The sequence below is a fragment of the Kwoniella botswanensis genome, chromosome 1 (genome assembly GCF_036426115.1).
Source record: "Kwoniella botswanensis chromosome 1, complete sequence".
Lineage (NCBI taxonomy): Eukaryota > Fungi > Basidiomycota > Tremellomycetes > Tremellales > Cryptococcaceae > Kwoniella > Kwoniella botswanensis.
The window spans coordinates 719,309-743,485 of NC_088599.1; the positions used below are offsets into that span (position 1 = coordinate 719,309).

General features: G+C 44.7%; 11 protein-coding genes across 11 annotated transcripts; 6 read left to right on the forward strand and 5 right to left on the reverse strand.

Moving 5' to 3' along the window:
• Positions 1–201: 201 nt before the first annotated feature.
• Positions 202–2,256, forward strand: L199_000281 (uncharacterized protein; the record flags this gene model as incomplete). The annotated part of the gene is made up of 6 exons (XM_064886049.1): positions 202–279; positions 343–785; positions 876–1,046; positions 1,124–1,347; positions 1,417–1,939; positions 2,013–2,256. 6 exons carry the CDS (start codon positions 202–204, stop codon positions 2,254–2,256), a joined length of 1,683 nt encoding a protein of 560 aa, XP_064742121.1.
• A 383-nt stretch (positions 2,257–2,639) lies between these two features.
• Positions 2,640–4,244, reverse strand: L199_000282 (porphobilinogen deaminase; the record flags this gene model as incomplete). Its single annotated transcript, XM_064886050.1, has 2 exons — positions 2,640–3,443; positions 3,612–4,244. 2 exons carry the CDS (start codon positions 4,242–4,244, stop codon positions 2,640–2,642), a joined length of 1,437 nt encoding a protein of 478 aa, XP_064742122.1.
• Positions 4,245–5,196: 952 nt separating this feature from the next.
• On the reverse strand, positions 5,197–6,624 carry L199_000283 (uncharacterized protein; the record flags this gene model as incomplete). The annotated part of the gene is made up of 5 exons (XM_064886051.1): positions 5,197–5,370; positions 5,477–5,776; positions 5,856–6,146; positions 6,253–6,330; positions 6,412–6,624. The coding sequence occupies 5 exons, from the start codon at positions 6,622–6,624 to the stop codon at positions 5,197–5,199; spliced, it is 1,056 nt and encodes a 351-aa protein (XP_064742123.1).
• Positions 6,625–7,223: 599 nt separating this feature from the next.
• On the forward strand, positions 7,224–7,699 carry L199_000284 (uncharacterized protein; the record flags this gene model as incomplete). The annotated part of the gene is made up of 3 exons (XM_064886052.1): positions 7,224–7,283; positions 7,381–7,425; positions 7,586–7,699. The coding sequence occupies 3 exons, from the start codon at positions 7,224–7,226 to the stop codon at positions 7,697–7,699; spliced, it is 219 nt and encodes a 72-aa protein (XP_064742124.1).
• Positions 7,700–8,529: 830 nt separating this feature from the next.
• L199_000285 (heat shock protein HSS1) lies at positions 8,530–10,803 on the forward strand (the record flags this gene model as incomplete). The annotated part of the gene is made up of 6 exons (XM_064886053.1): positions 8,530–8,556; positions 8,630–8,684; positions 8,751–9,004; positions 9,069–9,480; positions 9,539–10,522; positions 10,595–10,803. The coding sequence occupies 6 exons, from the start codon at positions 8,530–8,532 to the stop codon at positions 10,801–10,803; spliced, it is 1,941 nt and encodes a 646-aa protein (XP_064742125.1).
• A 477-nt stretch (positions 10,804–11,280) lies between these two features.
• L199_000286 (uncharacterized protein) lies at positions 11,281–12,556 on the reverse strand (the record flags this gene model as incomplete). Its single annotated transcript, XM_064886054.1, has 5 exons — positions 11,281–11,647; positions 11,709–11,902; positions 11,977–12,297; positions 12,367–12,475; positions 12,534–12,556. 5 exons carry the CDS (start codon positions 12,554–12,556, stop codon positions 11,281–11,283), a joined length of 1,014 nt encoding a protein of 337 aa, XP_064742126.1.
• A 432-nt stretch (positions 12,557–12,988) lies between these two features.
• Positions 12,989–14,962, forward strand: L199_000287 (uncharacterized protein; the record flags this gene model as incomplete). The annotated part of the gene is made up of 12 exons (XM_064886055.1): positions 12,989–13,014; positions 13,074–13,086; positions 13,148–13,199; positions 13,358–13,439; positions 13,543–13,621; positions 13,697–13,749; positions 13,808–13,942; positions 14,026–14,143; positions 14,200–14,395; positions 14,460–14,719; positions 14,777–14,845; positions 14,903–14,962. 12 exons carry the CDS (start codon positions 12,989–12,991, stop codon positions 14,960–14,962), a joined length of 1,143 nt encoding a protein of 380 aa, XP_064742127.1.
• A 686-nt stretch (positions 14,963–15,648) lies between these two features.
• Positions 15,649–18,044, forward strand: L199_000288 (uncharacterized protein; the record flags this gene model as incomplete). Its single annotated transcript, XM_064886056.1, has 2 exons — positions 15,649–16,283; positions 16,349–18,044. The coding sequence occupies 2 exons, from the start codon at positions 15,649–15,651 to the stop codon at positions 18,042–18,044; spliced, it is 2,331 nt and encodes a 776-aa protein (XP_064742128.1).
• Positions 18,045–18,412: 368 nt separating this feature from the next.
• Positions 18,413–20,458, reverse strand: L199_000289 (uncharacterized protein; the record flags this gene model as incomplete). The annotated part of the gene is made up of 10 exons (XM_064886057.1): positions 18,413–18,811; positions 18,891–19,088; positions 19,145–19,209; positions 19,271–19,452; positions 19,508–19,582; positions 19,652–19,689; positions 19,754–19,928; positions 20,024–20,113; positions 20,174–20,243; positions 20,311–20,458. The coding sequence occupies 10 exons, from the start codon at positions 20,456–20,458 to the stop codon at positions 18,413–18,415; spliced, it is 1,440 nt and encodes a 479-aa protein (XP_064742129.1).
• A 1,132-nt stretch (positions 20,459–21,590) lies between these two features.
• On the forward strand, positions 21,591–21,941 carry L199_000290 (uncharacterized protein; the record flags this gene model as incomplete). Its single annotated transcript, XM_064886058.1, has 3 exons — positions 21,591–21,669; positions 21,732–21,829; positions 21,903–21,941. 3 exons carry the CDS (start codon positions 21,591–21,593, stop codon positions 21,939–21,941), a joined length of 216 nt encoding a protein of 71 aa, XP_064742130.1.
• A 373-nt stretch (positions 21,942–22,314) lies between these two features.
• L199_000291 (uncharacterized protein) lies at positions 22,315–23,752 on the reverse strand (the record flags this gene model as incomplete). The annotated part of the gene is made up of 4 exons (XM_064886059.1): positions 22,315–22,889; positions 22,950–23,099; positions 23,168–23,410; positions 23,476–23,752. The coding sequence occupies 4 exons, from the start codon at positions 23,750–23,752 to the stop codon at positions 22,315–22,317; spliced, it is 1,245 nt and encodes a 414-aa protein (XP_064742131.1).
• Positions 23,753–24,177: the final 425 nt, after the last annotated feature.

A 24,177-nucleotide genomic window follows, 5' to 3' on the forward strand; every position in this document is an offset into this window, starting at 1 on the left:
TGACCGTGTCATATTCATGCTGCTGCTCGATCATGTTGATCTCCCTATTGCAACTTTTCTTATTCTCTCCCGCACCCAAGTATAATCCGAAAGACATATTCAAGTATCGCGAATGAGAAGTCGAAAGTAGCTGGAAACTAAGGAAAACTGAAAGAAAAGATCGGCTTATCTTATTGAAGCACTGTGCAGTCACACCACGACATGTCCGATGATCTTCTCGATGATGATGTTGCCGCTCAATGCGTTGCCCTTCAAGAGGACGAGATAACCGTTCTCGAGGTATGTCAGCTTTTCAATTCGCTCTCTGATGTCATTAAGCTGATCATTCCTATCTCTGGTTAGTCCATATACCCATCCTTGATCACTGTCCACCCGAATCCAGCTGACAAACCCGGACGACTCCTAACTCTCACTTTACCAATCACCCTTCCAATCCCACATCAAATCCAATTAGACACCTCGACAGGTCCCTCAGCATCGCTCGAGCTTTCTCACCTACCTTCTCTCACACTGAAAGTGCTCTTGCCAAAGAGGTATCCGATGGTTGAACCCGCTAAACCAATATCTCTCAGAGCGGGTCTACCAAGTGGCGACAAGCTGGGTAATTGGTTACCCCGTACCAAACTTCGATCAATACAAGATAAGCTTTCGGAAATGTGGGAAGAAGAAGGAGAGATATATGGGGGAGAGGGACAGGGTGTAGGAGTGATTTGGAAATGGTGGGAATGGATAGGGAATGGTGATTTCTTGACTGATCTGGGAATGTTCAATGGTCCGATCTTAGAGTGAGCAAATCCTGCCTTTCCCAAACCTATCAGCACTCTTTTGAACCGCATGATCAAGATGGAATGCTCAATCGTGATATATGTTTGTAGATTATCTGTACCACCCATGCTCACACCCTCAACATTCCATACGATGTTGAAGACGTATAATGCAAGTCAATTACATTCCGATTTCGAAAAGACTGCGTTTTCATGTTCGATCTGTCTTGAAAATCGAAAAGGGAAATCATGTGTTCAGATACCAGGATGTGGATGTGTATTGTAAGTCGACCAAACCAATCTTACCAATCTCCAAAGCCAATGACCGAGCTAAAGCTGGACATTTTGTATTCGAACAGTTGTACTCCTTGTCTTAGCTCATGTTGGTCATTGGCAATTACCGAGGGATCATTGGAGAATGTTTCGTGTCCTAGTGTATCATGTACGAAACAGCGTGCTTTACGTGATAGAGGAGAATCGGGCGGCGAAAATGAAATAGATGGAGAAATGGTGGAGAGTGTGGTGGGGAAGGAATTGAGAGAGAGATGGGAAGATGTGAAAGAGAAACGTAAAGCTGAGATTGGTAGGTCATTTATTATCCATATTACTGTATTCCACCCCAGCTGCCAATATCGCTAATAATGGTGTCTAGACCCACTATATACGATATGTCCCAGACCAACATGTCAAGCAGCCGTCCCACCCCCACCCGCACCAAAATCTAATTCCATTACTTTTAATCCAACTTTCACTTCCCGTGTGATTCGTCTATCTGATCTTTCTACCACTACTTCCACCTCATCAACCAGCACGAATGGATCAACCGAAGTCGATACCGACAGGGATACTATTTTTGTTTCTCCGAGTATACCGACAGAAGATAGATGGGTCCGTCACCGAACCTGTCCTAAATGTTCATACTCCTTTTGCCTATATTGCAACGCAACATGGCATGGACCTCATACGCCCTGTGCGTTCCCCCAGACATCACTTATCGTCTCTGAGTATCTTAGTTACCCCGAAGGAAGTGAGGGCAGAAGGAGAATGGAGGTCAGGAGGGGTAAAGTTAATTTGGAGAGGATGGTGAGGCAGTATCTTGAGGATGAGGCGAATAAAAGTTGGTTGGAGAATAAGACTAGCCCTTGTTCAGGATGTGGAGTGAGGGTGGAAAAGAGGTAAATTTGTTTCCAAATGATAACTTGTTCACAAGCTGCAAATGCTGATCACTCATTGTACGCTTTACTTTAGCCACGGATGTAATCACATGACGTGTGGTCGATGTAATGCTCATTTTTGTTATCGATGTGGTGGATCTATCAATCCCAAGGATCCATATAAACACTTTAACACTCCTGGAAGATCATGCTATCAGAAATTGTTCGATCAAGAGGAGATCGATAGGTTTGAGAGGGAAGCTCATGGGGGTGGTGCAGCCTTGGGAGGTGGACATGAGGATGAGTGGAGGGAATTTAGAGGGATTTGGGAATGGTAATTCTGTTGTATCGTACATCTGAGTCATGTATGAATTGTACCATTTACTATGCAAGGATGAGAACAATGTCAGTCGAATTGCTTTTACTCGATTCCAATTAAAGATCTGGCTTGCGCTACTCTTCCTCTCTCGTGTTTGGATTGGGATAAGCTGAAGTTAGTATAATACCTCACGACACATCAGGTGGAGGTCCGAATGCGACATATGATGGATGATGATATATACATGGATGATTCATACTAGCAAATTAACTAAGCAATGTATCAAGATGACCGGATGAATGACAATGCACAAACAAAGACAATAGCAATGCCAAATGAACCAAGAACCCCACTAACTAACCAACCTATCTCACGAAGGTATACTACGAATCCTACATATGACTATGCGATCACCTCAGCTTTTGCACCTTTAACTCTACCCATCTTCTCCTTTTCTTCCTCCAATGCCTTACTCCTCTGAATGGCTCTTTCCAAATCCTGTCTTTCCCTCTCTTTCCTCACTCTATTGATCTCATCCAAAATCTCACTGGCACCCATCTTTCTCAACTGTCTCGCAACATCTTCACCAAACTTCTCAGCTTGTCTATACGATCGGACCAATACTGATTTAGGCTCGTAAAGTACATGTTTAGATCCATCCGTCGCAGTCACACAAGCTGACAGAGTCAACTTGGCAAATCGTTTTCGTAAAGGTGGTAAAGCGTTCTTGGAGAATGTGGGTGTGGAAGGTCGAGTGGTAGGTTTGATATCGATTAATCCAGAGAAATGTAACATTGGTGAATCTTCTTTTAATGGTATTTCATCTTCATCCTTGTAGGGATCTTCTATCCCATCAAGGTTCTCGAGATCGTTTTCGTCCAATTCGACAATTTCACTTTCCACTCCTACCGGAACTGAACAACCACCTTCTAACACTCTCAAACAACCCCTCTCTGCTCCACACGTCCATTCGGTTGGCCAATGACCCAAGCCCCTCAGACAATTTCGGGTTCGTATGTCATCAGACCTAATTTCGACGGCTAGAGCGCCCTGTCCTACAGCGTGCATGAGAACGGGGGCTTCGAGAGCTGAGACTACCCTGTGAGCCATGCCCAGACGTGAGAGGCCGGACATAGCGAGAATGAGGGCGGAGAAGGGTGATTCAGGGTTATCGAGTTTAGAGAATCGGGTGTTTAGGTTGCCTCGCTGTATGGTGGGGGGAAATTAGCGTGATTGATATGGAGAGAATGAATATAGGTGGACGAGTAAAGAGGATCAAGGTGAAAAGCCGAGATCAAGTGGATAAAGGATGGACAGTAGATGGTATATAGAATAGGAGATAAGTGTAGAAGATATTTGTATAAGCCAACTCACCATATCCTCAAATTTCAAATTAGGATAAGCTCTCTTCAACTGAGCTACCCTCCTTACACTTCCCGTACCTACGACACTTCCATCTGGTAATTCATCTAACGACTTATATGGTAATCCATCTTTAATGACCAATGCATCTCTTGGATCATGTCTTTTCACCATGCAACCAATTTCGCAACCGTCTTTCAACACTGTCGGTACATCTTTAAGGGAATGAATGAGCATATCGAAATGACCGTTCATGAGTCGAGCTTCCAGTTCATCCGTCCAGAGTGATTTGGCGGGTTGAGTGGATGAATAGGGAGAGAGGAGATGTAAAGGGGTGGTTTGATTTCGATCTCCTACGGTTGTCATACTTTCTATACTGAACGTATATGGTATTCCACCATTTCCGTTATCTTTGGGAGTTCCCTCCTCTTCTTCGTTGCCTTCCTGAGAAGGAGGCGGAGAATTATGGAGTAATCTAAGATCATCAGCTACATGTCCAGTTTGGATCAGAGCCAAGTTCGATTTTCTGGTTCCAAGGACAAAAGTGTTCGCCTGAGCTTTCATGGCGAGTATCAACTCCCGATCGGGTACAGGACGTCGATTGACGGCTGTAGGGTTGGTGTGCCATGGACAGGAGGATGTCATCTCGCAAGTCTCACAACAAGGCGTGGAGGCTTCAGTGGGGATGTGGTAGTGAGCTGGTAAAGGGAGAGGTATGCGGTTGGGGATTGAAGGTGATATCGTGAATAAGCCTCGATAGAGTAGTAGATGTCAAAGATATCAAGGTAGAATGAAACGTATAATTTTTTTTTTTTTTTCCTTTTGGATTAGGTTGGGTGGTAATGGGGAGTGGATGAAGGAAATCGAACGATGTTTCGTGTGCCCCTGTTGGCGTTGTAGTTTCGAATCAATCGGTTGAGAGGGTGGGTTCAAGCAAAGGATGGTAAGCTTGACTACGAAGGTGATGTGATGGTTGTTGAGCAGATGCCAGATGCGAAAAGATATGAATGGATTTGGATTGGATCAAAAAGTCAAAAGTGACAGATTGGACCCTTTAAACCAAAAAAGTATCCAAGCGTGTGTGTACATACACAGTTGTATCCGCCTAACTTACCCGATACCACACGCAGGGAGTGGCGGAACCAATAAAAATGGAATGATTTGCATACCACCGTCCATCCACTCACATTCCATCCGTATGATCATCATGCATACAGCCGTCGGCCGAGTGATGTGGTATCAGCAATGCTCATGCATATGCATGCGAATGAGTACACGACAAATTACAATGCAACAATGCATCTACAGGAAGGATCTGGTCCATACGCATACGCATCTTGCGTCGTTGTATGACATTCATAGCAGCCCTTAGACCAAAAATGACAGGATAATTTATTCCGCTTCATGATCGTGACATGTTAGGTATCATTATATATAGGTATGATAAGAACGAGTGAATGGGTGAGAATCGCATCGAACAGACGAGATCCTTTCATGTATGCGGTGTAAAACAGTTGTGGGTATGGTGTGTATTGGGTTTTCCATCTGTTTTATCTCTATGAACAATAGTCCATCTCCCTTCTTCTTTTCCCCTCGTCTATTGCTTCTTTCCAGTACCAACCTTGATCTTCTCGATCTTGTTAGGACCACCCATCAAGACCATTCGCTCAGCTTCGAGACCTTCCTGAATGGCTCGTTCGTTCTCCTCTTTTTCGATCTTGGCTCGTTGGTTGGCTTTGGCAGCGGCGAGTCTTTTCTTGTAGGCGTGGTACTGTGACATTTATCAAGAGTCAGCATGTACTTCAGTAGATAGTTACACCAGTAGCAAGGCGGAAAAGGAAGGCCTGAGCAAATATAGCATGAAACACCCTACTCACCTTGGCATCCGTACCAAGCGAGAAATCCCACCATCTAAACGAAGTAGAGAAACAATTCGTGAACGCCATATGGTGGTAATCGTGATGATCGGCACCAGCCCAGAAAGGAATGATGTGTCGAAGTGACCATGGGAAATCATATCCTGAATGAGCATCTACAGCTTGCCATAATCTCAATGTGATCCATATGTAGACGGTGAGAATGTGTAAGTCTTTTCTGAAAAGACAGTAAATGAAAGGTCCAGAGATAGTTCCTTGAGCTAGGATCAATACTTCCAATGGATGAGCGTATTCTGCGGCCTACAGAGATAGCAACTCAGATTAGCTAAATCCAAAGATTACAAGTATGATACAGTCGAAAAGGGAGAGGTTGACTTACCAATCCAATTGGAGCACTAAATTCGTGATGGAGTTTATGGATATTCTTGTAGAAAGGACCGTAGTGTAAACCTCTATGAGCCCAATAATGGAATGTATCTTCGAATACGAAGAAGAAGGCGATCTGAGCGGCCATCAATCCGAGGGATGAGAAGGGTACTTCATAAGTTGCCATACCAAAGTAACAGCAGATAGGGTGGAAAAGGTAGATCAAGGGGAGTTCACAGGTGAAATGGGTTATGAGGACGACTTTGGTACATTTCCAGATCTGTTCTTTGGTGATGTGTTTGTCCTACATATCGCATAGACGACAAAGTTAGCATGTGTATATAATTGTACGGGACGTGTCATGGTCGTTGACCGATTGTTTCGAGATGGGCAATTGAATGTAAGCTTACAGGTTGGATCTTCCATTGGTGGAAATATGGGATAGCATCGATGATTAACCATGGAATAGCTCTACCGAAATAGACGATCTGCGGGAATCCCATCGTTCATTGGTCAGCTCTGTCAAGCTACATTGACGGCACAGAGAAGAACGTGGATCGCTGACTCACCTCATGAAGTAAGAAACTCATTACACCGGTGGCCAATACCGGATTGCCCATCCAGATATAATAACTCGCCCAAGTCCTTTCCAACCAGTTCAACGATTCTAGATTGACATCGCCATACAAAGTGTTTTGGGCTTGGGTGGAGTTCATAGAGACGAACTGATCTGCTACGACCGGTGCGTATTTCTGTAGGAAATCCATGGCTACCGCTGACATCGTGACGAAGGTGATGAGGTCACTGATCGATGGCGAAAAAGGAAAAGAATGAAGGAGAAAAAAAAAAGGATGAAAAGAATGGATAGATGCTTGTGGGGATGAACAAGCAAAATGAATGAATGAACGAGCAAAAGGTATTTAAATGATTCGGTCGGATTGAATCGGAATGTCAAAAAGAGTGTGAATGAAATAATCAAAGATCAAGGATCGTATCAGACTGCAGCAAAGCAACAACAAACCAACGCGATCGTCCACCTACGCCCAAGCGATAATTTCAGAAAATTCAGATCAAATCGACGGTCTATGCTCAGGGTTCAGCTCGTAGCAGGTGCAATTCAAAGTGGAACGATGATACGATAAAAACATGAAAAATGCCTTTGTTTGTTGTCGTTGCCACAACCACGTGGGTCAACCTAAACACTCCCCAATGTAAGGATACATCGATGGTTTCCGTCGGCACTTGACACGAAGCAAAACGCGAAAACAAGTTCAACGCGAATCCGTCCATCGTGTCGAGCGTCAAATCACCACCTCAATATGCGATACATCACCCAGAACTTGGCCATCTATCCCATCAATCCATCCGACCGTATGCCAACATGGAGAACCCACATGAAGCAGAACAGGCAGTATTGCTAGAACGAATTATTAAAAATGTGGTACGTGTCTCATTCTCGTGACCAACCCCTGCACCGGAACTTCTCGCGTGAATCAATGTGGTGATAAAGACTGATGGCGCATGGGTGATGTTTTCAGGATAAATGCAACGAAGCGATCATGGAGATGAACCACTGTATAAAGGTGGGTCGATATCAGTATATCTGATACTTTAGATGAGAGTTGAAAGATGGGTGGGATGGTGGTATATTTGATCACACCACCGACTATATCCGAGTGGTACTAAAGAACATGTCTAGAGAGGTACATGTTACTAATATCAAGATCATTATTGATATTGTAGGAATTCCTCGACTCATCATCCGACGTTCACATCGCTGCTCAACTGTTCGCGAATTACTCTAGGAACGTAGCTTATAATCTGAACATCGCCAAGCAGATGCCTGATCCGGTGTAGACTTCGACTTTAGGAACACACCAAGTTGAAGAGAAAGACTACTTGATGTAGAGTAGGAGTTCACAAGAATTGTAATTATAACGACGTTGTACATAGGTGGTACCTCAGCCAACATGTTCATGTATACATGCAGATTTTAGCGGTAGAAAGAGGGTCCTTTGGCTTGTTACATCGACGCTTTGGGCATCGTGGCGTTCCTTCACTCTTGTGGCAGCTCTCTCTTCTCTGTTTTTCGCTCACATTGCGACCCGTTCTACTGCATAGCGCTGTAAATGCAATACTGTCCACTTGTTTCTTGGTCGGATACGGTATCCTCGCATTGTTGGGTAGACCATCTCATGTCACGTGATTCGCATCTTTGCAAGCATTTCTTCCCACGGTCAATCCCTTCTCGCACATCTCTTATGGAAGTGGCAAAATCGTCAAATCCTTTGTCCGCGGAATGGACAGGAGAGTATGTTTTGAATTCCTTATTTCTGCCGTTCAAATAAGAAGCCAGACAACCCGTCCTCGTCATCCCACGTGGTCGGTTAATGATGATATTTCTTTCTGGATGATTCCATGGCATCGAATTTCCAGAGTTGTATGGTGTACGCTCGTAGTTTCCCTCAGCCTCCAGTCTGTTCCATGTTCCATAGCGGACTACCTACCTATCCCGTTGAACCCATTCCTACCTACATACATTAATACCTCTTTTCTTCTCTTTCCTTTTCTTTTCTCTTTCTTTCTCTCCAGACTTATATTCACAAATTCAGAAGTGAACCACTAAAACGAACAAAAATCATTCTATTCCACTACACACACATATACATTAATAGATAATATTCAAAATGGTTAAAGCTGTCGGTATTGATTTGGTAAGTCTCATTTCTCTCTTTCTCATCAGCACCATCGACGATGGAATTGCCGCTGACATGATACTGTTTATAGGGAACCACCTACTCTTGTGTCGCTGTATGGCAAAATGATCGAGTTGAGATCATCGGTAAGTCCATCCTTTCCTTCCTCTCACATTTCTTATATACTCATGCTGATACTATCTCGATTATAGCCAACGACCAAGGTAACCGAACCACCCCATCTTACGTCGCCTTCAACGATTCCGAACGATTGATCGGTGATGCCGCCAAGAACCAAGTCGCCATGAACCCTTACAACACCGTTTTCGACGCCAAGCGATTGATCGGTCGAAAGTTTGCTGATGCCGAGGTTCAAGCTGATATGAAACACTGGCCATTCAAGGTCATTGACAAGGCTGGTAAACCCATCATCCAAGTTGAATACCGAGGTGAAGAGAAGACCTTCGTAAGTCATATTTTACTTCTAGCTATAGAAGAACATAGACTGATGTGATTCAAATCTTTTATAGTCTCCCGAAGAAATCTCATCGATGGTACTTATCAAGATGAAGGAAACTGCCGAAGCTTACCTCGGTGGTACCGTTTCTAAAGCCGTTGTTACCGTCCCAGCCTACTTCAACGATTCTCAACGACAAGCTACCAAAGATGCCGGTACCATCGCCGGTCTCGACGTCCTCCGAATCATCAACGAACCTACCGCCGCTGCCATCGCCTACGGTCTCGACAAGAAGACCGAAGGTGAGAAGAACGTCTTGATCTTCGATCTCGGTGGTGGTACTTTCGATGTGTCCCTCTTGACCATTGAGGAAGGTATCTTCGAGGTCAAAGCTACCGCCGGTGACACTCACTTGGGTGGTGAAGATTTCGACAACAGATTGGTCAACCACTTTGTCCAAGAATTCAAGAGAAAGAACAAGAAGGGTGAGTAATTTTTTCCGTATAGTTGGGGTGAAATTAATACTGATGTTATACCGTGTAGACCTCTCATCCAACGCCCGAGCTCTCCGAAGACTCCGAACCGCTTGTGAACGAGCCAAGCGAACTCTTTCTTCCGCCGCTCAAACCTCCATCGAGATCGACTCTCTCTTCGACGGTATCGACTTCTACACTTCCATCACCCGAGCTCGATTCGAGGAACTCTGTCAAGATCTTTTCCGATCCACCATGGACCCAGTCGAGAAGGTCCTCAGAGATTCCAAGATTGACAAATCATCAGTACACGAAATCGTCTTGGTCGGTGGTTCCACCCGTATCCCCAAGATCCAAAAACTCGTTTCCGACATGTTCTCTGGACGAGAACCCAACAGGTCTATCAACCCTGATGAAGCTGTTGCCTACGGTGCTGCCGTCCAAGCTGCTATCTTAACTGGTGATACCTCCGAAGCTACTCAAGACCTCTTGCTTTTGGATGTCGCTCCTCTTTCTATGGGTATCGAGACCGCTGGTGGTATCATGACTCCATTGATCAAGCGAAACACCACTGTCCCAACCAAGAAATCAGAAGTCTTCTCTACCTACTCTGATAACCAACCTGGTGTGTTGATCCAAGTTTACGAAGGTGAACGAGCCAAGACCAAGGACTGTAACTTGCTTGGTAAATTCGAACTTGCCGGTATCCCCCCTGCTCCTCGAGGTGTTCCTCAAATCGAAGTTTCATTCGATGTCGACGCCAACGGTATCTTGAACGTTAACGCTTCCGACAAGACTACCGGTAAATCTTCCAAGATCACCATTACCAACGATAAGGGTCGATTGTCTAAGGAGGAGATTGAGAGAATGTTGGCCGAGGCTGAGAAATACAAACAAGAAGATGAAGAGGTCGCTGCCAAGATTTCAAGTAAAAATGCGCTAGAATCTTACGCCTTCTCCCTCAAACAAACTCTTTCTGAGAACGGAGATAAATTTGAGAGTTCAGATCGGGAGAGCTTACAGGCTAAGGTTGACGAGACCATCACCGCTCTTGGTAAGTGTTTTTTGGGATGCCTGCTATAAATTCGCGACTTTCTAACTGACTTCTGTCTTTTCAATTTTGCAGAAACCATGGAATCCGCTTCTAAAGAAGAGATCGAACAACACCAGAAAGACCTCGAAGCCGTTGCCAACCCCATCATGCAACGATTCTACGGTTCTCAAGGTGGTGCTCCCGGTGGTGCCGCTCCAGGTGGCTTCCCAGGAGCTGGTGGTGCCGGCGCCGGTGCCGGTGCTTCTCACGAAGATGGTCCTTCCGTTGAGGAAGTTGACTAAACTACTTAGTCAGAAATATCCGATAGAGTTAGTCTAGTAGTTTGGTAGAAGGAAGAAGTCAAACAGTGAAAGAAGTCATAATAAAAGTTAGCTATTGTGTAGCTTAGATTTGGAGTTTTCATTTTCCATTTTCCATTCTCATTTTCATTTTCTCATGATTTCATATAAAGTGTATATGCATCGGTTACGTTTCGACAAGCAAGTGTTCACATTTTTGGCTCAAGTTGCAAAACATTACTGGTATGGGAGTTGCAGAGAGAAGGGTCCCCCAATTCTCCGGAAGCGGCAGGTTGCTCATGATATCTTGGACGCGATCCAAAAGTTTGACAACCGCATGAACTGATGAACTGATGAACTGAAGGAAGACCAAAGAAGAAAGATTACTTATCGATTCTTCAAGTTTGACGATCCCATATGTTAAATGCATGTAAGTGAAACAGAATACAACTATACAATGACATATGTATACGCCCTCTTCTACACTTCCCAACTCCTCCCATTCGACCTATCCGGCCGCTCAAAGAACCTTCTACCCGCATTCGCCTGTTCTCTCTCCCACTCTTCCGCCCATGTTCTTCCCCCTGCCGCCGAGGAAGGCGTATCGTCCCATCCGCCGGGTATACAAGGTGGAGCTTTGGATTTAGCAATTAACGCTAGAGCTCTTTCTCGCTCTGACATTTCTCTACATTTCCTAGCTTCGATGGGATTTGAGGGTTTATTGTGATTACTATGCTGATGATGATGGTGGTGTTTGGAATGCGATTTCGATGAGGAGGATGATGAGAGTAATGTGGATATATGAGTTAAAGGATCATTACGATTTTTTGATCTTGCATCTTTACGTCTATTTCCACATTACTTGATTAGCTAAAGAGACCGTATAGAAGAAGTATGGTAAAACTTACCTATCTCTCTCTCGCCTTTCATCCGCCTCATCACCCACTTCTTTATCCTCTACTCTCTTTAGATCTTTGTCCGCATACCAAGGTTTGGTCTCCTTATCTGGTCTGCCGAGGTATAAGGTGAACGGATCGGATTCTTGATCTTTCTTGGTTTTGGCTATCTCAGCTAAGGTAGGTTGAGGTTTGTTCAAGTGGGGCTATAAAAGGTGATTGACATCAGTAACATGGATGAATCCATGAAGACGATATTTGCGTTCATAACGATACTCACATCCTTCTCTAAATCCGCGAATAGGTTCAGATGACCTCCAGTTTCCCATTTTTCCATCCCTCTTCCCTCTTCATCGTCATGTTGTTCTCGTTGCCTCTCTTTCCCTTTATTCCTCCTAGCAGTCTCACTGGGAAAATCAAAGTCCAATCTATCCCGTTTCTTCCTCTCCCTTTTCTCCTCTCGAGCTTTCTTCTCTCTGTGTTTCTCTATGAGGCTCTTACCTGAATCTCGACTTGTCGAAGTAGAAGGCAGATTATCGTCCTCAGCGAAAGACGGTGAACCGGCTCGTCTTCGTAGTTGCGATAATCGATTGCCTGCTTCCTACATATCCAAACGAACACTAATCAGCTCAGCCATCTCTCGAGGATCAAGATTTCACGAAGAGCTGACAGTATCTATCTCCTTTTGCTCCTTCGCCAGCTCCTCTGCTGCTGCTCGAGCTTCATCTTCTCGAACTCGTTGCTTGTTCTTCTCCAGGTAAGGATGATAAGATTTATGGCTGGTGAAGGTACATTGTCAGCTGTCAGTTCCTATTGTAGCTTAGCAGCTAAACGCACTGTAATATCTGAAGACGAGGCATGTCAAAGCTGCTTGGTGCTTGATATACTCTTGCTGTTGGCGAGGAAGTTGACCTGGCTGAACAATATGTTAATCTGTTCACCCTTCTGCCTCGTTACCTTTGATGTTTTGGGTGGCAACGTACGGTGGAGGTGCTACAGTGAAAGGCCCCCTAAGGCGAGCCTAGTTGTATGGTTGTATGGTTGTATCCGCCACGCGACTGTGATCTGACACGCAGAGAACGAGCAAGGGGCACCGTGTTACACTAGTACTGGCAAGAATAGGAATAGCATTGACCTGCAATTCAACCTGTATTCAGCACTCAACAATCAATTCAAAGGGAACCCCTTATACCATATCATCGTTATCGTCATCTTCAGCCTCACTGCTCGTGACCAAACGATACCTCTTTCTGTCCTTACTCGAGTATACCCAGATAGAAGATAGATTTAACATGTCGGACGGTATCGGTATCGCAAAGTGAGTTAGCTCTGTACAATAAGAGGAATCACCTGGACTGACTTCAACATTCAATATAGCTTGCCCAACCAAGTGAGCTTCTGAACACCGGGAAGCAGTCTGGAAATCATCAGCTAACATCTTCACCTGACAGAGGCATAAGATCACTTCTCAACATGGCGCTCATTTCACCATCATGGTAGTTGGTGAGTTCAGTCTCTCGCAAAGGGAAAAAGGCGTCCGTGCGGCGTGGAAGAGAGATATACTCCTTTGACTGGATGTGGGAACATCTCAGAGGAGATCGTCTTGTGAAAACTATGAATAGGAAAGTCGACTCGACATGCTGATTATCCTACCACTATAGGTGAATCCGGTCTAGGCAAAACGACGCTCATCAACACCCTCTTCGCTACTGAGATTTGCGCTCCAAGGAATTACCGTCAACGGTGAGTGTATCCAGGCTCAACCTCTCTAGTCTTGCGATATCCCAGCTCAACTGGTTCCCATTCAGCTTAGGAGTGACAGCTGACTCGTATTTAATATTACTAGATTCGCAAAGCAATTAGACAAAACCACTGAGATTGAGATCCTCAAAGCCGATCTGGAAGAGAGAGGTTTCAACATCAAGGTAAGTCTAGGGGACAGCTTCCATTCCGGATAAGACAAACAAAAAACGGCACATGTAGCTGAGCATGTCATTCAGTTGACCGTAATTGATACACCTGGATTCGGTGACTACGTGAACAACCGAGATAGGTAAGTTGGATAGCAAGGGAAATGACATTAGCTCAACTTACTGATTCCTCTCTGCAAGCTGGACACCTATCGTCGACTTCATTGACGACCAACATGAATCATACATGAGACAGGAACAACAACCGCACAGAAAGGATAAGCAAGATTTGAGAATTCATGCTTGTTTGTATTTCGTTAAGCCTACTGGAACGACGTGAGTACTGCCTAATGTCTGACAATCTTTTGGGTTACACCATTCATTCAAGGGATAAATGATACTGATGATGTACTGAATAGCCTCAAACCCCTCGATGTCGAAATCATGAAAAGACTCGGTACCAGGGTCAACCTCATTCCTGTGATTGCTAAAGCAGACACTATGGTTCCAGAGGATCTACTCAACTTCAAGACTATTGTGAGCTGAGTGGCTAAGATCTTGTAGTAAAGACTTTTGAGCTAACCGGTCTGTAGATCCGCGAAGTTGTCGCTGCCCAAGGAATCAAGATCTACACTCCTCCCGTTGACACTGAAGACGATTCAGTCGCTGAGCACGCTAGGATCATGCAATCAGTCATGCCATTTTCCATCATTGGAAGTACCCAAGACGTAACCACTCCCGATGGAAGAGTTGTCAAAGGTAGAGAATACCTCTGGGGTGTCGCCGAGGGTGAGCAAATATCTCTTTGAAGCTGCTATTTGCGATCGGTGCTGATAGTTTTACATGCGACTAGTCGAGAACGAAGATCACTGCGACTTCAAGAAACTTCGATCGCTGTTGATCCGAACATACATGTTAGACCTGATAACGTCGACTGAGGAGAATCACTACGAAGCTTACAGGCTGGCACAAATGGAAACTCGTAAATTCGGTGAACCCAAAGTTAGAAAACTTGATAATCCCAAATACCGTGAGGAAGAGGAGATGCTCAGGAAGAGATTTACTGAACAAGTTAAACTCGAAGAATCTAGATTCAGGCAATGGGAACAACATGTGAGCTGAGTCCGAGTGATGACGACAAATGACTGAAGCTGACAACTGGTGTGACAGCTCATCGCTGAGAGAGATAGACTCAATAAGGATCTGGAACAAGCTCATACCGCTATCAAAGCTTTAGAGGTGGGTGAATATGTTTGTGCAGATTATCAGATATACTGATAGTGGCTGTATGAATAGGCCGAATTGGATCAAGTTGCCGCTTATCACAGACAAGGAGGTACAGTCGGTCGACGATAGATTATCTATTCCACCCCTCCGGAAAATGTCTCAATACAACCTTGGATTCTGTTAAAGTTGTTCTCCAATACCCCTTTCCTTCATATATATTCCTAATTTCTATCGTATCTTGTTGATGACCCCTGAATGTTTATCTTTACGTATATACCATTCCTGCTTGGATTAATGATTTCTTTAAACTCTTCTTCCTCGAAAATGCATGGTCACTGTGACGCTAGTCCGCCCTGCTGTCGCGAGTCGCCCAGGTGAACATGCAGGCAATGGAAGCTCTTTCATCGAACCCGAAAGCATGTTAAAACGGTATGGCGGGGAGCGTGGATCTCGAATGAGCCACTGAATTTCCTTGTGCCTGAGCTCGACACCTAAAGGTTCTTGACGACAAAGGAGCAGGGATGGACCATTTAAAATGCCGCGAGGCTTTTTGACAAGTTTTTCTCCAAGAGAGCAAAGCAAAGTGGCTCTTGCATGTTTGGAGATGTGAAGAGCCTTTTACATGATTGGTTGATGTATTTCGTTCTTCCTTTCGTTGAAAGCTGATTCAAGATGCATTAGATCGCCCCTCAAGTGAATTGGCTCGAGGATATGCATACAAAGCACCTAATCATTAAACGATCTTGGTTTGTAACTTACAGTGTATCTATCGTAACTATCATCTTAATACCTATCGATCGACTAGGTCAATCAACATGAGAGCCTCAAGAACCCTCTTGACATCTTCTCTCCTCTTAGCCCCTATCGTTCGCTGTGTCACCCCCGACTCGACAGGTCGACAAGGTCATGGACTTATCGGATATGGTATCAACATGTACGATCCTATCTGCTGTTCGGCCTGTAAAGATATCACACCAACCTATCTATACTGGGATCCTGATCAAGTCATGGATGAAATGGGAGGGATGTCCATGGTCGTCCTCAACTCTAGACAGATGGATGATGATATGGATATGAATATGAGTAATGATACTTGGACGACCGATGGGAAGGTAGCAACCGACATGGCTACTCCTGAATGTATAGCTACCAACACCCCCTTTCTCCAAACCGCTGCATATTGTATGAAAACCCATTGCGATTCTTCGGTGACTATAGCGGCGATCGAACAATGGTGGTGGATGAATATAGTCGGTACGATGCCTGATCAACCTGATCCGTCAATGACCTATCAAGAAACACTGTCGAGCTTGTCAACCGACCCCAATGCGACGTTGGCGGAAGATGAGCCCTTGAGTAAGGGCGTACTGGTAGATGAAGATAGCTATATCGCCATGAGTTATTCGCTGGTCAATTTCCAACTTGCTGAGACTCGACATGCAAAGTATAGGTAAGTGGGATTGGTCCATCGAGGTTCTTCACTACAGCTGATGATGCTGTTGTTATCCTAGAAAGCATTATAATCATTTCAACCTGCTTTATCCTTCCTGTCTTCCTATCGTTCCTACGACTCATCCCGTTCCCCACCCTTCTGATCAACTACGTCCACTCCCAATTCATTCAAGCTCCTCTCTATGGTGGCACGATCTCCCTCCCTCTCTTCGGTCAACTTTCGCTTCCTACTCGTGGTCAAGCCCTGTTCATTGGCTGGTTAATCTTCATCAATATCCTCTGTTGCTCTATCGGCTTCCGTTCCGCATCATCAAACGCATGGTACGCGACTCGCTCTTTGGAAATCGCCACGTACATATCCAATCGTTCCGGAGTGATAAGCTTCGCCAATATCCCTTTACTCATCCTATACGCCGGTCGTAATAACATCTTACTATTCTTGACCAATTGGTCGTATTCCACATTCATCCTTTTACATAAAACTGTTGGTATACTAGCAACGATCGAAGCATGTTTACACTCTGCCATCTACCTCCAGATAAAACTCGCAGCAGGATTAGCAACCTATCAAGAATCATTACAAAGTCCCTATTGGATCATCGGTATCTTAGCTACATTGTCAATGTCTTTGATACTTCCTCTATCAGTACGTAAATTCCGTTCAGCATGCTACGAGCTGTTCGTGATCGTCCATATAGGTTTGGCGATCTTGACGATTGTGGGATGTTGGTATCATATCATATGGCGATTCGATAAACAATGGGGTTACGAACTTTGGATGTACGTCGCCATGGCTGTTTGGGGGTTTGATAGGATTATTCGTTTGGTTCGAATAACCAAATCCGGAATCAAGTATGCCAGGGTATATAAGATTGATGAAGATTACCTAAGGGTGGATATACCAAATGTAGAAAGGTATTCAGGATATGTTTTTCTGTATTTCTTGAATGTTAATTGGAAAGGGAGTTATTTACCTAGACCATGGGAGAGTCATCCATTCTCCATAGCTTGGTACGATTCTCCATCTCCCACCACTCCCGATCCATTGACCAATTCCCCTCAACAAGAAAATCCCAAAATGTTTACCGAGGGTGAAGAAAGTCAAGCGGTGTTACCTTCACTCACCAGTCCGGGTGCGAATAACGATAAACCCACCAAGCAGGGGCAATCTTCCAGATCAAACTCAAAAGGTATCACCATCTTCGTCAGGATGGAGAAAGGAATCACCCAATCTCTATCTCATCATTCCCTGCCCCTCAGCTCGACTTCTGTTCCAACACCAATCCCAATTCTGATCGAAGGTTCTTACGGATCTTACCATGGTCATGGGAACTTCCTCAATGAATATCTGGATTACTCGGCGGAATATCGCAATATACTTTGTATAGCTGGTGGGGTTGGTATAACAGCCATCTTACCTAAACTATTCACTGTCTCTCGATCACCTTGGAGAAGCACCGACGCATCAATCAAGTTGTATTGGAGTGTACGAACAAGACCCTTGGTAGATGCGGTTGAAGATCTGCTGCCTAAGGGTGGGAATGAAGATAGATGGGGAAACATCCAAACTTCTGTTTCTGTAGGAAACAGATTACACCTGGAAGAAATCGTCGATACCGAGCTTGGTAGTGCAGGGAAGGGAACTTTGGTAGTTGTAAGTGGACCTAGAGGGATGGCAGATACGGTAAGAAAGTTGGTAATTGCAAAAGCGAGAGAAGGTGTTTTGGTAAAGTTCGTGCAGGAATCTTTCGATTGGTGAGATATGAAAGGGTAAATAACTCAAGTAGGATTCAGTTATGACTACAACATCGTTACTCGATGGTACATTCTCTTTGTGGTCTCTCAGGTAGGTGGAGTGCTGCATGTGAGATGCCACGTATTCATTTCCATGCAACGCCTGTTCAGAAATGCCACAAAGGTGCTCATATGGCTATTTGTCTTCAATGCATTATAATTAGTTATTATATTATAAAATTCAAGTTCCATCGCAATATAATACACCTCGACTCAAATATCTTATACAGGCTACATGGACTCTTCGTGTATATCGGGCGGACAAAAATGTGTTGAGGGGAAACAGAGTATTATAGATGGCTTGATCGAAGAGGGTAGTGGAGTCTAGTCCATTTATTGCCTAGGTGTAAAATCGATATGCCCCCTTTGTCCAGCACCTGCCGTACCATGTGTGAAAGGAATATTATGATTATGTCCATCATGTCCTTCTGCACCGCCGTTGTGAGACTGAACAGGCTCAGTAGTGTATGTTCGGGTAGAATGAGCAGGAATGGTGTTATTCCCAATAATGTTTATTTGACCTCGTCCAAGACCCGATTCATCAATCGATTTCTTGTTGTTATACCCATTACCATGCCCGTTGCTGGTACCCGTCATGGCTTGCTGATGTTGATCCTCAACATAGGTAGATTGGGATCTCCTGGGTCTGGATTCCGCCAATTGAGCGAGAAGGTGTTCGATTCGATCCAATCGAGCTTCGAGAGGACCAGGATGGCGGTCTAGGTCGAATACCTAAATGAACAGTAAAGTCAGCTTCGGTTTCTTCGTCCATGGATATGACGGGTCAAAATACTTGTGAGGCATCACTTACCGCTTCACTAGGTCCAGCAGTCAATAAATCTCCCAAACCAGGTCCTGTAACAGCCAAAGTCCTTCCTCCAGACTCCGCAGCTTTCTCTTCATCACGTCCAGGCATAGAAGTTACAGGGGGAGCAACAACAAGGGGTTTTGGGGCATTTTGGTCTGCATCTGATTCGGGACCAAGAACAGTCTCGTATTGAAGCCATTTCTATGTGTCACAAGGATCAGTGTTTTTGCCTTGTATCTGTAAAATAACGGACTCACGAGCATCTTGTAAAATCCTGCGGCTATGATGGCTCCTAAACTGGGGCCTACCCAGTAAATCCAGTCTGTCGTATATTTCGTCAGTCCCACCACTTATTTGTCAAGTATGAAGAGCATATGACTTACGATAACCGGAGAAAGTCCTAAGCACCACAGCAGGACCGAAACTTCTAGCAGGGTTGAGGGAGCCACCAGTGTAGTATACTCCCAGCAACTCAGCGACGAAAAGAGCCAATCCGATACCGATAGGAGCGATGAAAGTAGCTTTGTGCTTCTCAGCGGCAAGTAAGAGGATCGCAAGCATCAGTCTGTTTTGATTATCTTCGTCAGCGGAAGCCTCTATTGTGTGGAGCGCAGACTTACAATGAAGTCAGGAACATCTCGATAAATAATCCTTGAGCTATCGAAGTACCTCCTCCAAGGGTGGTTCGAACGTTCCTATGGATGGAGTACATTAAGTCAGTCTGAGCGATCGTTCTTGAAAAGATTGGATACGATTGCACTCACAATGTACCGGGCGTAATAGCTTGGATGATCGCAGCACCCTATCACAGCATCCACTGTATCAGCCAACCTTTCGATCAATCCAAGTGAAGATTGACAACTCACAGTGATACCACCGAGGATTTGACTGAAAGTCAGTAACGCCCCTCTGAGCGGGGTGAGCGCTCCCACCAAGACCATGCCGAGCGACACAGCAGGGTTGAACAGACCTCCTGAAACTCGGAAGAATATCCAGGCATTGACGGCGAGGGAGAAGCCGAAGGATAGGGCGATGTACAACCTGTAATTAATGGGGAAGTCTCAGCGCGGCAAGTACTTTTGAGGTGAATTGAGTAGGGCTTGAAAGACCAGCTAGATGAGGCAAGAAGAACTCACAAATTTGAGGTGTTGACGGTAGAAGCTGCTGAACCATCTTGTCCGGAGGTAGTACTTCCAGTCACCGATGTAGTAGGGATGAGGGCGACGCTGAGATATATAAATCCGATAAGCTAACCTCAGTAGGTTGTGATCGGCATGATTACTCACTTTGTACCGCCCAAAGCGAAGATCATGAATAACACCGTTCCCACATATTCACCCACCATGGCGATAAAATCTATATCATAGGATAATTGCCTTTAGTCAGCAGTAAAAGGTGTTATGATGGAGTAATTATGACTTACGATTCTTGATGGCCAAAGTCGCAGGACCTTGTTGGGGTTTCTTCAAATGCCATGTTATAGGATTTCTCCTCCTTCTTCCTGCAGCGGCAGCAGCGATGGCCGAAGGGTGGGTCGAGTTGATATCCTGATTGGTACGGGGTAAGGACATTCTGAATAGTATTTGCACTAATTATGCAGCGATCTTCAATATGGGTGACCCGATCGTTCTTGAAGGATATATATATACTTGTGCATTTTCCAATCTTCCAATTCACTGGAACGGTATGGAGGTTAGTCACGCATACAATAGATGACATGACATCGTGCCCCCAGCAAAATAAATAGATCTAGACGTCATGATGCCGTGAATGATTTTCGTTTTTTCACTTTTCTCGATCGCCGTTGAATCCCTTCGGCGCAAGTGGGGCAACAATGCTTTTCGGGCATGACACTCAAAATACCGTTACTTATGTTACTTGTCTATGCACTGTAAGCGGTTATTGTGATGGAAAGATGTGAAATCGTAATGTCTGTTTCGTTTGGAAGGAAGCTATGATCCGGTAAAAAGCGAAAAGAAATGGAATGGAACGAAAATCCTATTATATCTTTGTCGATCATGATTTGCGTCACAGGAACGTAGCTGTATCACTTGCGAAATGCGAACGATAATCGATACAACTCACATGGCCAGGCAGCTGGGGACATCTCTGATCAAAATAGAGGGCGAAGGAGCGATAAATGATATGAGGCATTTCTTGCTGCATGAGGCGCTCAGATGTAAGGGCTTATCAAACATGAATCATGGAAGTCCCTCTCTGGAGATTGCATCGAGGTCTCTGGCCTAGAGCCTCAGACCACAGCTAAAGAACAATTCCGGTCTTCAAGCTAACTGTGTACTGCATCGTGCATTCCATACCATGGTGGCATCAAAACCGCAGTCTGTGCCCTATTCGAGGACTAGTATGCAAGCTGGCCTCTTGGTATGTATCACAAAGGCAAGTCGAGACTTTTCGAGATGTTGAAATATGATTTTGTCATCTGACGTCAACGCACTCGCATCAGGAACGCGCTCTTCGCCTCTCATGGACTATTAGCGTTGGTGCTCACACGTCCTGTAGGAATAGGTCATCATGCCTCATGGCGTCATCCGTTATCTTTTCCCATGGGGAGTGCTGTGATGCAGTGTACATGGGCACCGGTATATATATATGGATAGATAGCTCTTATCCGGTCTCTCCCATAACCATATACCTATCTATACATTCAGAACAAAGTCAATAACAGCAAAACATACAATCAAAATGGCTGAAAACGTTGGAAACGCTCAACCCGCTACTGGAACTGGCGGTACCGCCGCAACAGGTCAACAAGACTACTTGGGTGAGTCCCCTTTACCATTACAAATCAACCGTTCATTTACTAATTCTGATGTGGTGTAATAGACAAAGGTGTTGATTACGGACTTAAACAAACCGGTCACGGTCAATCTGCTAGTACCACTGAGAAGATCTCTGATGGTGTTAGATCAGGATTCAAGAAGGTGAGTTTGGTCATTCGATATACATGTCCCAGTGGAGATACGGACATCTGATGCTTGATATTCCGTTTACTAGCTCACCGGAAAGGATGTCCCTATCCAAGACAAACAATAGATGAGCTCTTTAAGAAGGAAAAACAAGTGATCAAGAAGTTTATATTGATTTTGTATTGCGTATGAAGTGAATGGCAGAAGAGAAGTGTACTACTTGAGAAACATCTCCCAGCATCGCAATGTACAAAGAGGATTGGGATAGCATAAGACCATTCGATCATTGCTCTGCCTTTGAAATGGACTAGCCAATCTCATGAACGAATTGAAAATTGCGTTTGCATGCTATGCTATGAGAAAATTTCTATTGATTCTATATGAGAAGATTCTATTCTATGAACACATATATACGGTACGATAAAAGCGATCCTCTTATTCCGTATTTCTTAAAAGCTACATTTATGTTTTGACTGTTTTTATTTCATCATTGTATGATATTACTCATCTTGATCCAATTCACCTCTTGAGTTGGCTCTTCGCTTAGCTGCATTGCCTGCTAAAGCTCTCTTGAAAGCATCTAACGAAAGTGTATTTCCAGATTGACTCGCTCTTCTGTGGAATTCCATCTCCGCCCTTTTCTCATCTTCCTCTATCGTTGGTCCACCGGATGGTGAACCAGGTCGAGAGGCTTCGGGTGATCCCACGACGGAATCGTTCCCTGTCAATTCATCTGAAGCTTTGAAATTTGGGTTGGAGGCTAATTGAGAGCCGAAATAACCTGATTTGCCAACACCAGAGAAAGAGTTTTGCCTCGATCCTGCTGGGGTAATCACTGGGGTTACGTCGGGGGTAGGTCGAGTAGACATTCGATCGACTGGTTGTTCGATGATCAAGTTGAATGTGTTGGTATTAGGATCCCATTGAGCGGTAACGTGCGATAAGTCCTCGACGAGGAAATCAGGTCGTTCCTTCTCGAGCTCCTCACGATGGTGCGAAGTACAAGTAGCGAGAACCATCGAACCAGCGGCTTTACCTGCTCGGATACCTGTTGGAGCATCTTCGACGACGAGAGCTGAGTTGAATATGATCATCAGCGCGATCCTCCAGTATCATACGAGAATTAATCACTTACACTCAAAAGGAGATGCATTACATCCCGATGCACCTAAAAGGTAAGGATCGGGGAAAGGTTTACCTCGGGTGACGGAATCGGCGGTGACGAAAACTTTGGGAACGGGGAGTTTGGCAATTGGGATGGCTTTACCGGCGTAGAAATATGTTGCTGAGCAGATCAATCCATATTAGCAATTGGTTAATTGATGTCAGTCAGTTGGAGTCAAGGTCACTCACAAGAAGTGCAGATAGCCCATTTCTCTTCTCCATTCCTCTGTTCAGTCTCAGCTCCTAAGTCAGCCAACAGCTTGGCAACACCTGGTAACACCTCAATACCACCACCTCCATTTGTCCTTGCCAAATCTTCAGCAGCGTTCAAGATAGCAGTTTCGAATCTGACCACTTCAGAGTTGAGCAATTCAGGGTCGGTGATCTTACACCATTTTTTCAATACGTCAACGGTTCTCATACCGTGAGCAGCTGATTCACAAACCATCAATCAGCTTCAAGTCAGATAAGCTTGGTAAGGGAGGGAGGTAACTTACATCGTAGAATATCATCTAAATCAAGAGGGTAAGTCTGCGCGAACAGCTCCCAAGCTTTTACGACGGCCTCAGAAGATCTGATGAGGGTACCGTCCATGTCGAACAAAACAGATTCCACGTTGATGGAGACGATGTGAGGTTCAGCGACTGGAGTGACTTGACCAGAAGCTAATCCGGCGAAGGATCCCCTTCGAGAAGGGGCGGCAGAGGGTGGGGCAGAGTTGGCAGGCGAAGGCATCGCCGACATGGTGAAAGCGGATTTGGTGAATACGGACATGTTGATAATGTATTTACGATGTTATAGTGTAGTAAAGAGGATATCAAGTCGTTATACAAAGCTTGAAGCTTGCTTGAGTTTTGTAAAAGTTGAAGTTGATGATGAAAGAAGATGAAAGGTACTTGACAAATGACACGGACACAAATGGTTTTGAGAAATCACAGATCCTTCAATTCCCAATATGATGATGAAAGAAAGATGGTGATGTGGAAAAATCAAATGAGTACGAGTAATCCGATCTCCCCTTGCTCAATCAGTCTAACCGAAAAATTTAGATGATATGGGGTTGTTTCACGGATCACGGGGATATGACACGTTGTTATGGTGAAAAAGGGAAGTCAGCTGAATGAAGTGTGATGATGCGAGGTTTCGTATGTACTGCATTGCTGCCGTACTCTTTGACAGTATCTTCGCACTCCATAGCA